Source organism: Aquarana catesbeiana, linkage group LG07, assembly GCF_042186555.1.
Source record: "Aquarana catesbeiana isolate 2022-GZ linkage group LG07, ASM4218655v1, whole genome shotgun sequence".
NCBI classification, from domain to species: Eukaryota; Metazoa; Chordata; class Amphibia; order Anura; family Ranidae; genus Aquarana; species Aquarana catesbeiana.
In genome coordinates, this window is record NC_133330.1 from 58,999,104 (window position 1) to 59,014,128 (window position 15,025).

A 15,025-nucleotide genomic window follows, 5' to 3' on the forward strand; every position below is an offset into this window, starting at 1 on the left:
CTGCTCACGATCATCGGCACCCCCGCTGTGCAGCGGGTGCGCGTGCCTGCTGGCCCGACCTATAGCTACGACGGCACGTGCAGGGGAGCCAGCCTGCCGCAGTATAACTGCGGCAGCTGGTCAGGAAGCGGTTAAAATAAATGGCTACACATTACACTTGTACTTTTATATGGCACAGTTGTGCACATAAAATGTGCAGATCTGTGCGGCCCCGGATGCAGAGGTGCCCTACTTTTTTTTTCTGTAAAGTTAAATGCAGCACGTATTTTCATATACATGCAGCTGATTACAATAGTCCTGCGTTTTGATGCATATGAAACTATCTGCTGTATGCATCTACACACAGCATTTTTTTCTGCCCGAGTAAATGAGCCCTAAATCTTCCCCACATTTCCATAACCACTTGAAGACCAGGGCTTTGTCTGGTGCTTTTTTTTTTTTTTTTTTTTGCTTGCTAGAAAATTACCTAGAACCCCCAAACATTATATATATTTTTTTAAAGTTTGGTTTTGCAAATTTTTTTAAGTCACATTGTATTTACGCAGCGGTTTTTTTAACACAATTTTTGGGATTTTAATGCAATTTTAATGCAAATAACAAAATACATAATCCAATATTTTTGTAAAAGATGATGTTACGCCAAGTAAATAGATACCAAACATGTCATGCTTTAAAACTGCACACGCATCGACAAACAACGTAAATTTTACTATCCATAGGTGTCGCTTTAAAAGCCTTTACAGGTTACCACTTTAGATTTACAGAAGAGGTCTATTACTAGAAATACTGCCCATGATCTGACGTTTGCGGCAATACCTCATGTGTGTGATGATCGCTGTGTGCGGGATCAATGTGCGTGTTCACCGTTGCGCACTAGCACCGGGGAGGGCACTTTAATTTTTTTAATCATTTATTTATTTTTACACTGTTACTTTAAAAAAATTATAATTTTTATGTAAATGTAAACATCCTTGGTGACAGCAATAGGCACGTGACATGTACTCTTGGTGGGATCTGGGGTCTATAAGATCTAGAGATATAGATATAAGAAATCCCTCTTCCCTTAAAAACATTCAAAACACCAAGATCAGCATTTTTTAATACTTTTGATTTTCAAAAATTGGCGCCATTGACATCCGGGTAAACCAATGTCATGTCATCGCTTCTGGGTTACCATAGCAGAGACCCGATCAATGCCTAAAACCCCCCCTGAGGGAACCTTCCCATATTGTACCATTTGGGGGTGTACAGCACCATTACATTTTTTTTTTTTACACGCAAGGTAAAAAAATGTTTATGTCTCAGCATCCCCCCTCACCCCCCTTTTACTCATCTAAGCCCTCATTCAATCCAGCGCCGTGCATGTCTGCAGCTCTTCTCTCCCCTCACTTCCCGGTCTCGCTAGCTTTGCTGGGGCAGCGGTCAATCATTGCCAGTGAGGAGGGAGGGGGGTAATGGCGAGTCCCACTGTCTGTGTCAAAGGACACAGCAATGGGGCTTTTGGGTGCAGCCCCCCCCAAAAATATTTACCGGAGTCTGATCGTGGTTCAGTCCTGCGCCCAAGAGCAGCAGTTGGCTCTCCTCATTGGACTCGGTGAGGGGCAGACAAATCCAGTGACGTGGGAGCAGAGGGTGGGGCCAGGCCTTACTGTGTGTTTCACTAGATGCACACAATGCCGTTAGGGAGGGAGCCGGCACGAGAACCCCTTGCAGCTTGCTAGGTGGGGGTTCTCAAAAGCAGGAGGGGCCAGGAGCACTGGCGGGGGACCTCAGAAAAGGAGGAGGATTGGGGGTGTTGTGTGCAAAACCATTGCACAGAACAGATAAGTATGACATGTTTGCAATTACAAAAACAAAACCAAACAGAAAAAAACAAAAAACAGTTATCACTTTAACTTGTTCAGGTCTGGCTACAGCACGGACCTACTTTGCCGGGAGTACGTCTATTGACGATCCCAACCCCTTACCGCGTGATCAGCTGTCAACCAATGACAGCTGATCATGTGATGTAAACAGAGCCAGTAATCAGCTATTTTTTTCTCCTCGTACTGACAGCGTGAGGAAAAAATAAAACCCGATTACTGGCGGCTCACAGAGGGACATCGGTCCCGATCAGGAGAGCTCCCGCCAGCTCATCTGTGCCACCTGCCAGTGCCACCTACCAGTGCACAACAGTGCCGCTTACCAGTGCCCACCAGCGCCAACTACCAGTGCCCACAGTGCCACCCATCAGTGCCTCATCAACAGTGCTGCCCATCAGTGTCACCTATCAGTAACACCTATCAGTGCCCAGTGCCACCCATCAGGGCCCATCAGTGCCGCCTTATCTGTGCCACCTTATCTGTAGCACCTTATCTGTGCCTATCAGTGCCCACCAGTGCAGCCCAGTGCCCACCAGTGCAGCCCATCAGTGCCCACCAGTGCCCACCAGTGCAGCCCATCAGGGGCCACCAGTGCAGCCCATCAGGGGCCACCAGTGCAGCCCATCAGTGCAGCCTATCAGTGCCCACCGGTGCAGCCTATCAGTGCCCACCGGTGCAGCCTATCAGTGCCCACCGGTGCAGCCTATCAGTGCCCACCGGTGCAGCCTATCAGTGCCCACCAGTGCAGCCTATCAGTGCCCACCAGTGCAGCCTATCAGTGCCCACCGGTGCAGCCTATCAGTACCCACCAGTGCAGCCTATCAGTGCTCACCAGTGCAGCCTCATCAGTGCACATCAATGAAGGAGAAAAATTATCTGTTTGCAAAATTTTTTAACAAACTATGAAACATGATTTTTTTTCTCTCAAAATTTTCCATTTTTTTGTTTGTTTAGCAAAAAATAAAAACCCCAGCTGTAATTAAATACCACCAAAAGAAAGCTCTATTTGTGTGAAAAAAAAAAGATAAAATTTGGGTACAGTGTTGTATGACCGCGCAATTGTCATTCAAAGTGTGACAGCGCTGAAAGTTGAAAATTGGTCTGGGCAGGAGGGGGGTTTAAGTGCCCAGTAAGCAAGTGCTTCAAAATGAATTAGTGATTTTTGGTTTGTGGTGCTCGAATATAATTTAGTTGAGCTTCAAAAACAAAGCACAACCGATCACATATCACTGTGTACATAAATGTCTAAAATGCTTCAAATCACACATCTGCCATGGCAAGTCTTGATTACTGCCTCAATAAAAAAAACACGGCTCTTCAAAATAATCCGACACCGCTCAGAGCGACCGGCTTAATGCGCATAATGCGATCGTTGTGCCAGGCCATACCTTTAATGCGTAAATTGCCACGAGAAGACGTGGCAGTGATGAAAAGGCCAACCTCGCCCGTGGCGTCTCTTGACCCCGGCTTGTTTAACTCAGGTAATGATTAGCGGTAAATGGCATTATTCTGTTCAATGTAAAATAAAAGGGGGATTAGAACACATTCTCTCAAAGTGTTACAGGCTGCCCACACACCATCTGAATGCTGTATTCTGTAACAAGTACGCCGAGAGAATTAAAACTTGTATCCAAATGCTCGCAGATGATGAAGGGGGAGGGAAAGTAAGAGGAGAAAAAAAAAAAAACCTGATTTAAAGAGATTAAATACTCCGAGAACAATATCAGGTAGAAATCCCCCTGTGCAAACCAATAGCTGGGAATTGGAAGAAAGAGAACAAGAACGAGGTAAACCCTCAGGACTGGCAGGAGAGGTTGTCACACACATGGTGTATTGTGGGGAAATCGATAGAAAATTACAGCGTGTGATATTGATTATAGACTACAGCACTTAATAGAAAGAAAACTACAAGAAACTAGAGGGGCCAGATTATTGCTGCCACCTGTATGTACAAAAAGAAGTATTTTTTAAGAGGAACTGTAAGGAAAATCACAAACATACAGTTGTGCTCAAAAGTTTGCACACCCTGGCAGAAATTGTGGAATGTTGGCAGTAATATTGAAAATATGACTGATCATGCCAAAAAAACTGTCTTTTATTCAAGGATAGTGATCACATGAAGCCATTTATTATCACATACTTTGGCTCCTTTTAAAATCATAATAAACAGAAATCGCCCTGATAAAAAGTTTACATGCCCTGGAATGTTTGGCCTTGGTACAGACACAGAAGGTGGCACACACGGGTTAAAAAGGCAAATAAAAGGTTATTTCTCACATGTGTGGCTTTTTAAATCACAATTAGTGTCTGTGTATAAATAGTCAATGAATTTGTTAGCTCTCATATGGATGCCCTAAGCAGGCTAGATACTGAGCCATGAGGAGGTAGAAAAGAACAGTAAAAAGACCTGCGTAACAAAGTAACAGGGGAGGGACCTTCAGCACAAAAATATATATCTATAAAAAAAAAAAAAAATAGATAAAAAATAAAGAAAAAATAAATAGATGAATAAAACATTTTTTGTGTCTATGCACGGGTGCCTATGCATGATCACAAGTCTCAAAGGCCACAGTCAATGCACTAAAAAGTATTTTTTTTTTTTGCAAAATAGTAGGTACTGTAATCATGTGTGCTTGATGTAACTCATTCACTATTCAGGTCTCTTGCCATCCGATGGTCTAGTGGGGCTATTGGCGCCTCCTGTTTGCTCTCCTGACAGGATCGATTCACTGGGTCCCCTGGAATCCCACTGCGCAAAAACCGGCTGGAACACACGCTCAAGGCCCTGGAAAGCAAACCCGGAAGCGCGGTGACGCAAAGATGTCACTTCAAGGTGAGGCAGATCCGCTAATGCCCATAACATTGGGCTGCTTATGGCTGGGGAAACATCAGACCAGGGCCGGCACTCCCCACCTAATCATCCCCCTGCTGCAGGACCCCAGCCAGTGGGAGACCACAGAGCCCAGCAGACAAAAAAAAAAAAAGTTATAAGAGTAATAATGGCTATATATACACACATCATCAGCCATTGAAGAAAACAAGCAGAGAATGTGAGCAATGTGTCATGACCAAGGGAGGGTGGATAATAAAACACTGATTGGTTTATCCAGCGAAACATGTCAGGGGGAATGGCTTTAGCAGAGACTCAAGGGCTGATGCGGTTTTCAAGTCTAAATTAGCTTGGCTGGACGGGAGTGTGGCGCTTCTTTGATTTTATACATGCATCGCTTCGGATGAGCACCTATGGCAGCCTGCACCTTACTCCTTGGTGACTGCGGGAGTTTGGCTTCCCCAGCTTGAGCGGTGTGTGTTCATAATTTAACACCAAGGTCATAATGGCTTAGTGGTTAGCCTTGCAGCATGTAGGTCCAGATCTAGCACAATACCATCACGGAATCTGCATGTTCTCCTTGTGCTTGCATGGGGTTTCCTCCAGGTACTTCAGTTTCCTCCCAAACTCCAAAGACACGCTGGTGCGTTAATTGACTCCTAGTAACCTAGTATCCTATTCTACCAAGCACAACCAAGATGGCTGCCTCACCTACTATCTGCCCCAACAATTTTATAAGCTCCTAAGTCCTTAGGGAGAAAAGCACTATGGAAATATAAACTACTTAATTAGAAAGTGAACCAGTGCTATGCCATGCCCATCCATCACTCATTTGTAGGAGCCCTAAAGCTACCCAGAGATTTCACACTTAGTGAGGATTCAACAGAATGGATTGATTTATCTTGTACATGCTCACATCTTCTAATAGGATAACTCTAGGATAGCCATTGTACTGTGGACATCGTAACCCTAGTTCTGACCTACTCTACGGTGACACACTAAGTAAGAGGAGAGGAAATATAAAGGATCTCAGGCTGAAAATTCTACACGGGCATCTACCCCTTACAGGCATGGAAAATAAATTGAGGTTTGTCTCCCCAGGGTAAGGGTGTCAGTAGTGCTTGGCAGAGTGATATACCGTACGCACAGCACATTTCTAAACACTTGTCTCTTCCTATAGCAATGCGCTAAATTATTCAGGAAAGCATCAAGATGATTATCCTATGGCCCTTTTAAACTGTGCCAGCCATGACTCCACTTAGCGAGGCCGAACACCCAAACAACGGGTGTGCGTGTGATTGCGGTTGAGTCTATACAAACCGCTATACAGCCGCTGACTGTGAGCAGGAAAATTCAATAAGCGCATTTAACCTTCTGTATAACGAGTTCAACTCTTAAATGTGTTAATTACAGACTGTTTACGGGAGTATGTTGAGGTCTCCAATTATTCAGGCTCCGCCACAGATGTTTGCTCTGAAATAATTTAGCCTTTGTTATAATGAAGGAAAAAATGCGAGGAAAGGTGCATTGCTTCTGATAGTGATTAATAAGGGGGAAGGAGGGGAAAAGGAAAAAAAAAAAAAAAAACAACCAGTCCCAGATAAGCTGGAAATAAAATAATTAAGATTTGAAGTGTGCAGCATGCCTTAGGGAGGATGGAGACGGCCAGGCAAAGCCCTTGCTTCTTGCTGGATTTGACTTGTGCTAGCTGCAGATAATGCTCGGAATTTAGATACATAGGCAGGAGCTCTGAACAAGACTCCAGGGCTGGGCATGCTCTGACACAGCTCTGCAAGCAAATGGATTCGGGAAATGTAATTCTATTAGCTGAAGATAGCGGGGACTCTGACATTCCTGGGATTAGACTGAGAGACATTACCTATGGGAGGGCAGGAAACAAAAATTAGTTATTTTGACAAGTAAACTGCTTGAGAAATCCGTGTTTTACAGAGTCTGCTCACATTTGGATTTCTCTATTTAAAATGAACTGGTGATTTGCCCATGCAATGCAAAGTTAACAGGCTTGCTTAAAGTGTATGTCTGGGCAGGAGAACATAATTACGCACAAAAGCTCTGCCACACGTGCACGCTTCCTCGTGGTTTGTCTTTTTAAAAACATTGCCAACATAGAAACACCTGTTAATCCCAACAAAAAAAAACAAACTTTCTGCAGCGAGCTGACAATGGCTCTGCTGTACTGAAATTCCAAGTATTGGTGTCAGCCCTGCCCAGTTCTGCTCTGCTGGACTAGAGAATGCCTCCCCTTATCACCATAACATGAGGAGGTGTTCTGTAGTCCAATTTACAAGAGGAGAAGTCAGCACTTGGAATGGCATCCAACAATGGTTATCTTTTATTGAAAAATCATGTATGTGATTAATCCCCATACTCCTGAGTATGTCCGCCGTATAAGCTTCCCTTGCCCGGTACCAGCAGGTTCCAAGATCCCTTAGCCCCCCCAGTCACTAGCCATAACTCAGTGTAGGGTGGATAAAAGCATAAGACCTTTATTGAAGAACAGACACAAGTATATACAGTATCTCACAAAAGTGAGTAACATTTTTGCAAATATTTTATTTATTTTATTGTATTCTTTTCATGTGACAACACTGAAGAAATGACACTTTGCTACAATATAAAGTAGTGAGTGTACAGCTTGTATAACAGTGTAAAACTGCTGTCCGCTCAAAATAACTCAACACAGCCATTAATGTCTAAACCACTGGCAACAAAAGTGAGTACATCCCCTAAGTGAAAATTTCCAAATTAGGCCCAATTAGCCATTTTCACTCTCCGGTGTCATGTGACTCGTTAGTGTTACAAGGTCTCAGGTGTGAACAGGGAGCAGGTGTCTTAAATTCGGTGTTATCATTCTCATTCTCTCATGCTGGTCACTGGAAGTTCAACATGGCACTTCATGGCAAAGAAAACTCTGAGGATCTGAAAAAAAGAATTGTTGCTCTACATAAAGATGGCCTAGGCCAGTGATGGTGAACCTTGGCACCTCCAGATGTTTTGGAACTACATTTCCCATGATGCTCCACTATACTGCAGAGTGCATGAGCATCATGGGAAATGTAGTTCCAAAACATCTGGGGTGCCAAGGTTCGCCATCACTGCCCTAGGCTATAAGAAGATTGCCAAGACCCTCAAACTGAGCTCCAGCACGGTGACCAAGACCATCAGCGGTTTAACAGGACAGGTTCAACTCAAAACAGGATTTGCCATGGTCGACTAAAGAAGTTGAGTGCATGTGCTCAGCGTCATATCCAGAGGTTGTCTTTGGAAAATAGACATATGAGTACTGCCAGCATTGCTGAAGAGGTTGAAGGGGTGCGGCTCTGACCATATGCCGCACACTGCATTAAATTGGTCTCCCTGGCTGTCATCCCAGAAGGAAACCTCTTCTAAAGATAATGCAAAAGAAAGCCCACAAACAGTTTGCTGAAGACAAGCAGACTAAGGACATGGATTACTGGAACCATGCCCTGTGGTCTGATGAGACCAAGATAAACTTATTTGGTTCAGATGGTGTCAAGCGTGTGTGGTGGCAACCAGGTGAGGAGTACAAAGACAAGTGTGTCTTGCCTACAGTCAAACATGGTGGTGGGAGTGTTATGGTCTGGGACTGCATTAGTGTTGCCGGCACTGGGGAGCTACAGTTCATTGAGGGAACCATGAATGCCAATATGTATTGTGACATACTGAAGCAGAGCATGATCCCCTCCCTTCAGAGACTGGGCCGCAGGGCAGTTTTCCAACATGATAACGACCCCAAACACACCTCCAAGATGACCACTGCCTTGCTAAAGAAGCTGAGGGTAAAGGTGATGGACTGGCCAAGCATGTCTCCAGACCTAAACCTCATTGAGCATCTGTTGGGCATCCTCAAAACGAAAGGTGGAGGAGCACAAGATCTCTAACATCCACCAGCTCTGTGATGTCAACATGGAGGAGTGGAAGAGGACTCCAGTGGCAACCTGTAAAGCTCTGGTGAACTTCATGCCCAAAAAGGTTAAGGCAGTGCTGGAAAATAATGGTGGCTACACAAAATATTGACACTTTAGACCCAATTTGGACATTTTCACTTAGGGGTGTACTCACTTTTGTTATAAGCGGTTTAGACATTAATGGCTGTGTGTTGAGTTATTTAGAGGGGACAGCAAATTTACACTGTTATACAAGCTGTACACTCACTACTTTACATTGTAGTAAAGTGTCATTTCTTCAGTGTTATTACATGAAAAGATATAATAAAATATTTACAAAAATGTGAGGGGTGTACTCACTTTGTGAGATACTGTATGCCTGGAGACAATCCCCCCTCCTTGTTGGTATAGAGAAACAGGGTGGAGTAAACTTTACATCCAATATCATGAGGCACAGGTACATTCAAACTTTTCAACGAATGTTATAAACAAAAACTGGGCACACAGGCAACTTTGTCAGTGGGAAGGACACTTGAGGAAACTTTCCCCTTTCTTACTTTACCTCTGGTCTTCATGTTCGGAACATGCATAATACACACGTTAAAGAGAGTGAGGTAGCGTTAGTGACCAGTATTAACCCAATAGGCCGGCTGGAAGAGGTGTGGCTCCTCGGTCACCCTGTGCCCCTAATAGACACAGGGTAAGGAGCTGAACAAGTAGTTTCCTAGCCTCTAAGGTAAGCTGGGTTCCATGGGCCCCCCACCCAAAGTGACTACCGTCACAATGTAGAATATCTGTAAAACAGCCAATGCAATCCAACCGTCAGGGTTTAATCATGACCAAGGCCTGACAGCCGAAACGCGTTAGAAGTTTTACAGCTATTATACATGTTTTTGCACTAAAGGATAACCGTTGTTGGATGCCATTCTAAATGCCAACTTCTCCTCTTGTGATTCATGTTATCTGAGGCTCCGGCAACCTTTAAGTCTGAACACTGGGCGAAGCTGGGATGTGAGGTGGTGTAAGTGCTTACACACCTGTATTCATTTGAGTTCTGTAGCCCAGGCAGATGAACTGAGGGGCAAGGGAACAAATCAAAAGCAAACAGATGGAGCAGGGGGGAGGCAAGGCCTTTGTAGTTTACATAAACTTTAACAATGTGATAAACTTATGTGCTCCTTTAGTTATACCTGCTCATTAAAGCAGCATTCAACCCAGAACCGAAAATATATTCTATTGCACAGCTTACTAATCATTAGCTGTGGTTGCATTTGTTTTCTTTTTTAGGTTTTTCTTCCTCTGTTTTTACCTGGTGATCTGGCCAGTAAGGCAGGCCATAGATTATGCAATTTTCTTTCCTGCAACCCAGGAAAATCACTTACTACCCCCATCAACACAGACTGTGTTGATGGGGGAATCAATCCGGCAGTGCTATTGTGTTGTTCCAGCGGGGAGGGGGTTTGTGGTTGTTGTCACTGCTGGGAAAACACAGAGATTATTGCTAGCACCTATAGCCGCTTGCAAAAATCCAACATGTTGGGTACATTCAGCCTACCCATAGATGGTTTGAATCTTGGCCAGTCCCTGCTGAACCAGACGATATTTGACCCATCTATGGCCAGCTTAACACACCTCCTGTATTAGCGTACCCCTATTTTGGATGTGGGAGCACAAGTGGCACCTCTGTGGACAGCAGCATTGTCAGTCTGGGGGGTGGGGAGTGTTGGCTATACTAGCAGATTTAAATATGCTAACAAATTGAAGCCAAACCCCTATTAAAACTTTAAAATCAGTTACAGCAAACATTTTTTTTTTCTTTTGGGATAAAGGTTTTACATAAATAAATGAAAAAGTTGATAATAAGCACCCTGTCCGTGGTAAATGGTTTGTCTCATCCCTGTAACTGATAGATCTGCAACAAAGCTTGTTCTTTTGAAAAACAACAGACTTACTGGCCAGATTTACCAGGTAAAAATAGAAGAAAAAAATCCTAAAAAGAAAACTAATGCTAAGAATTGGTAAGCTGCAATATAATACGTTTGCTTTTGGTTTTAATACTGCTTTGATCTTAAGTCTTGCAGTACTTTAAGACCCCTTCCACACCGCCTGCAAAGCACCCTGAAAGAGCAGCTGCTGTGTCTCCAATGTGAAAGCCCCGAGGGCTTCACACTGGAGCGGTGCGCTGGCAGGACGGTAAAAAAGTCCTGCTAGCAACATCTTTGGAGCGGCGAAGGAGCAGTGTATACACCGCTCCTTTACCGCTCCTGCCCATTGAAATCAATGGGGCAGCGCGGCTATACCACCGGTTTTAACCCTTTCTCGGCCGCTAGCAGGGGGCTAAAACCGCTCCACTAGTGGTTGAATACCGCCGCTAAAATGACGGTAAATCGGCGCTAAAAATAGCCGACGCCGCCCCCGTGTGAAAGGGGCCTAAATAGGCCACTGGGCACCAAAGTGCATTTAAGTTTGCAAGCTCGCGATCATGAAAACACTAATGCTCATATCTACGTGCACGCACACATACATATGTAGATGCGTGCTTGGCACTGACTGCACAGTGGACTGTTTTACATGCATGCGCATTTCTTTGAGCAAGGCCATGAATTCGTTTTTCCTGAAAATATGCCCCACCAACTTCAATTCAGCATGTTCCCCCACCAGACACAGCAGCCTACTCTAGGGCAGGCTCAACTACTTCCCCCTGCTTTCCACTGAGTTCTGGAATATAGTGGGGGGGGGTGGCTGCTCCTGGCCGGAATATTCATAGAGCCTCAGCCAATCTCTGGTCAGGAGAGTGACCAGCAGGGGGCTGAGAGGTGTATAAATTGTATGGGGCCTAGAACAGCAGTCCCTTGTTCCTGGGGGAAGAAGACCCAGTCTGAGGGCTGAGGCACGTGGGCTGTCAGCTACAGGGCATCATTTACAGGGGCCGGTTTGGGGTGCGCACCGTGACCATGCGCTACAGGCCCAAAACTAGCCTGCCAAGCGCCCTGCAGGGCATTGTGGCAGGCTAGGCAGGAAAAAGCTTGATGCGCTAGCTTGCCCAGTGTCTACTGCTCTGTCCTGCTGTCACTGCGCAGTGGCAGGACGAAGCACTGTGGCAGGCGGGGGGTGGAGGGGGGGGGTTACCGCACCAGGTGAGACCAACCCTAGTGATGCCACTGATGCAGACTGTTTGTCCGTAATGGACATTCATGGACAGATGTAACAATCACGGATTTTGCAAACTGTCCATGAATGTACTGATAGTTGGCAACCCTGGTAGGGGGGCTCAGTCACATGACCCATCAAAGACTTGTGACCAGCCTCACTTCCTATCACGGAGTAATCTCTGCAGAGTTAAGTACAGAACAGTCTGTAGCACATACCTCAATTCACACTTTGGCCACCAATATTTAATAACATGTAAAAAACAGGCACAGTGTGGAGGGAACACTGCATCGTCCAGCATAGAGCAGACAATGGTATCCGAACTTATTTAAACTAGACCCCAAAGAAGTTGCATATCTCCTCTTTTCTGCTTACTTTTTAAGCCAAATGAGTATTAGAGAAGTTTTAACCATGTTTGGAAATCTGTAACTTAAAAAAAGTCACAGCAATAGAAATAATGAAATTCCCAGCAACAGAGGCAAACCCGAAATCAGATGAGCAACCTTCAGCTTTGCAGAGATAAAAACTCAATTTACAACAGGATGCAACTGCAGCTCTTAGAAGACGCTGTAAATTCTCCTTTCCTGCATAGATTGCCCGCTAATTAGATTAATGTTTTATTTCTCTTCTAACTTCGCAAGATGATTTATCGTTACAAGATTCATAATCAATTATAGCACACACTGGGACCAATTACTGCCATGATTTTGACTTTTAGGTGCTAGTTTAGCTCAGAGCGGAAGGTAGATGTGCTGAAAGATCTTTTGTGAGCTCTGATGCCACCGCTCACATAGCGACTATTTTTAACATTGTGACAAAGTGCAAAAAGGAAAATAATACTATTTACATAAACAAGGGGAAACGCAAATTACACTTTACCACTTGATAGAATAGATTTAAAGTGAACCAGTGCACCTGCCTAAAATTTTAAAAAGGGAGGAAGCACTTGTAGACAGCTGGTGGCTGAAACTTCTCTGTCATGATTGCAATCCTTATGTCAATCAAGGGGAAGGGGAGACAGGGCTACTAAGCTTTGCCAAGGGCCCCATGCTGCCTTAAAGCGGTATTAAACTCAAATTTAAAACTTGTACCTACAGCTGAGCTTATAATAAGTCTTCCCTGTAGGCACCATGAATATCTCCTAAGCTTATACCATTTGGGCAGTATTTACGTCGGCTCTAGCCAATGATGGTCAATGTGCAGTGCTGCAATCGGGATGTCGTTGCGGCATGGGAATTCAATCATTCAGAGAGTGTTAGCACAGAAGGAAGACTTGGTGAAGATGGAAGTGTCCCTGAAGACCTGGTTTGCCAAGAAACACGTTGGGCGGAGCTAGTGCTTGACATCATTACGCACCCTGCTGAAAGGACGACGATGCAGTTATATGCTGTTTTAAATCGATATTTGTGAGTATCATACCACTGCAAAAAAATCTTGCCGTTTTTGGAGATATTGGGCCATGGTTTTCTTTGAGCAATACAAGTTTATTCTGGGTTCTCAGTGGTGAATTGCTGGATCCAGCATCGTCTTGGAGGAGTTCTGCAGTGGAGTGATAGATCAATGCTGTGGTGCTTATGGGGAGTGCAACTGCTGCTTTATCCCCCTTATAATCATGTGGTAAGCAGCCATTTCTAGTGGTGGTGGTGATACAGTGCGGTGATAATTGGAACTGGTGGTCCACAGTATTGATCTACTCTACAAACTCAAGATCTATGATGGACTTTTCTATATACACATAGTAATTGTGTTGATGCACTATAGAACTTTTTTGGTTTTATTTAATTTTGCACTGGAACACTTTGTAACACTTTATGTATATAATTGATTTGTTTTATGTATTTATTTGGTTTATAAATTTGTTGCACTAAGACACCTTGCATATTTAAAAGGGATAGCGCACCTTTACTGATACCAATACAAAGATGGAAGCACCAGGATGGGTGACAGCTCTGCGTGGGAGGGCATTGTTTTGGTGCATACTAGTACATTATGGCATAGATCCAGGGGCCCATTAAAAAAAAAAATAAAATTTGTGTTTACTACTGCTTCAATCCATCCTTGGGAAGAGCCACAACAGGGACAGACATGCAGCCATGTTGACTGCCTTCCGTGATGTCCCTAGCTTCAACTTATGTGATGGCTGCATTCCCATCAGTGCTGGTTTAGACATTAAAAGGCTGCCTCCTTTTTATAATGAAAATAATTACAAACGTGACATTACCCTGGGGTCTGCAGTGAGCAGCTTAAATGCTTGGTAGACCTGAGACTCCTTCACTCCACCTCCAAGGTCCAGGAAATTTGCTGGCTTTCCTCCATAAAGGTCAATGATGTCACAGGTGGCCATGGCAAGACCTGCCCCATTAACTGGAAAGAGGAAAAAAAAAATAGTATAGAATATGTCTTAGATGCAATCATACAAGGACCCTTATATAAAGTCTCTGCAGTAAGAACTGCCATAGTGACAGCAAACAGATACATGTCAGCTCTAGAAAAACAACAAGTGGAATTTGAAAGTGTAAATCTAATTGGCTGCTAAGAGACAAGATAGGTGAATCCTAGTTTTCCAGTTGTTTTTTAAGAAGGTCATATATGCATCAGCCTTTCATGCAGGTGACCAATCAAAATAATTTGCTTAAAGAGAAGGTTCAGTCTGTAAAAAAAAAAAAAAAAAAAAATTTGAAGTCAGCAGCTACAAATCCTATAGCTGCTGAATTTTAATAAATGCACATTTACTTACCTGTCCATGGAACCAGCACCATCCTCACCCGGGCTAGTTCTCCACTAGCCTCCAGGTTCCCGGCACAGACATTTTAACTGTGGGCAGAAGGCTGTGCGGCTTTCAGCTTCACAGCCAGCTGCCCACTGCACATGCCGCACTGCACTTTGTGAAAGGTCCAGCACTCTTCTGGGACCTGTGACGTGTCCAAGAAGACTGCAAGGAGGGAGCGGGGAAGGCGATCCAATCGGAAGTGGGAGCAGGATCCTGTAAAAACTCCCCCCCTCTCCAAATGACATGCCCAGTTAAGCAGAGAAGGAGGGGGTGTCTTAAAGCAGACCATCCCCTTTTGGGTGGAGCTCCGCTTAAATCTGGCCATAAACTGGTAATTGTTATAGCTGGCTGAAAAGAAAACGAAGGGATTCCGCCATTCACACAAGCAAGGTGGATGGAGAAATCCCCCTGCCGGAACATTGTATTCTGACAGTGGGACCTACCCCTGTCAGAATAGAGTGCTTGATTGACTTCTGTTGAAGGG

General features: G+C 44.4%; 1 protein-coding gene across 1 annotated transcript in view; it reads right to left on the reverse strand.

Moving 5' to 3' along the window:
- The window catches only part of SUCLG2 (succinate-CoA ligase GDP-forming subunit beta), a 371,194-nt gene that overhangs the window by 173,997 nt on the left and 182,172 nt on the right, over positions 1-15,025 (reverse strand). Inside the window, exon 9 of the mRNA XM_073592203.1 lies at positions 13,993-14,135. Within this exon, the coding sequence (XP_073448304.1) occupies positions 13,993-14,135 (143 nt within the window). The remainder of the gene's footprint in view (positions 1-13,992; positions 14,136-15,025) is intronic.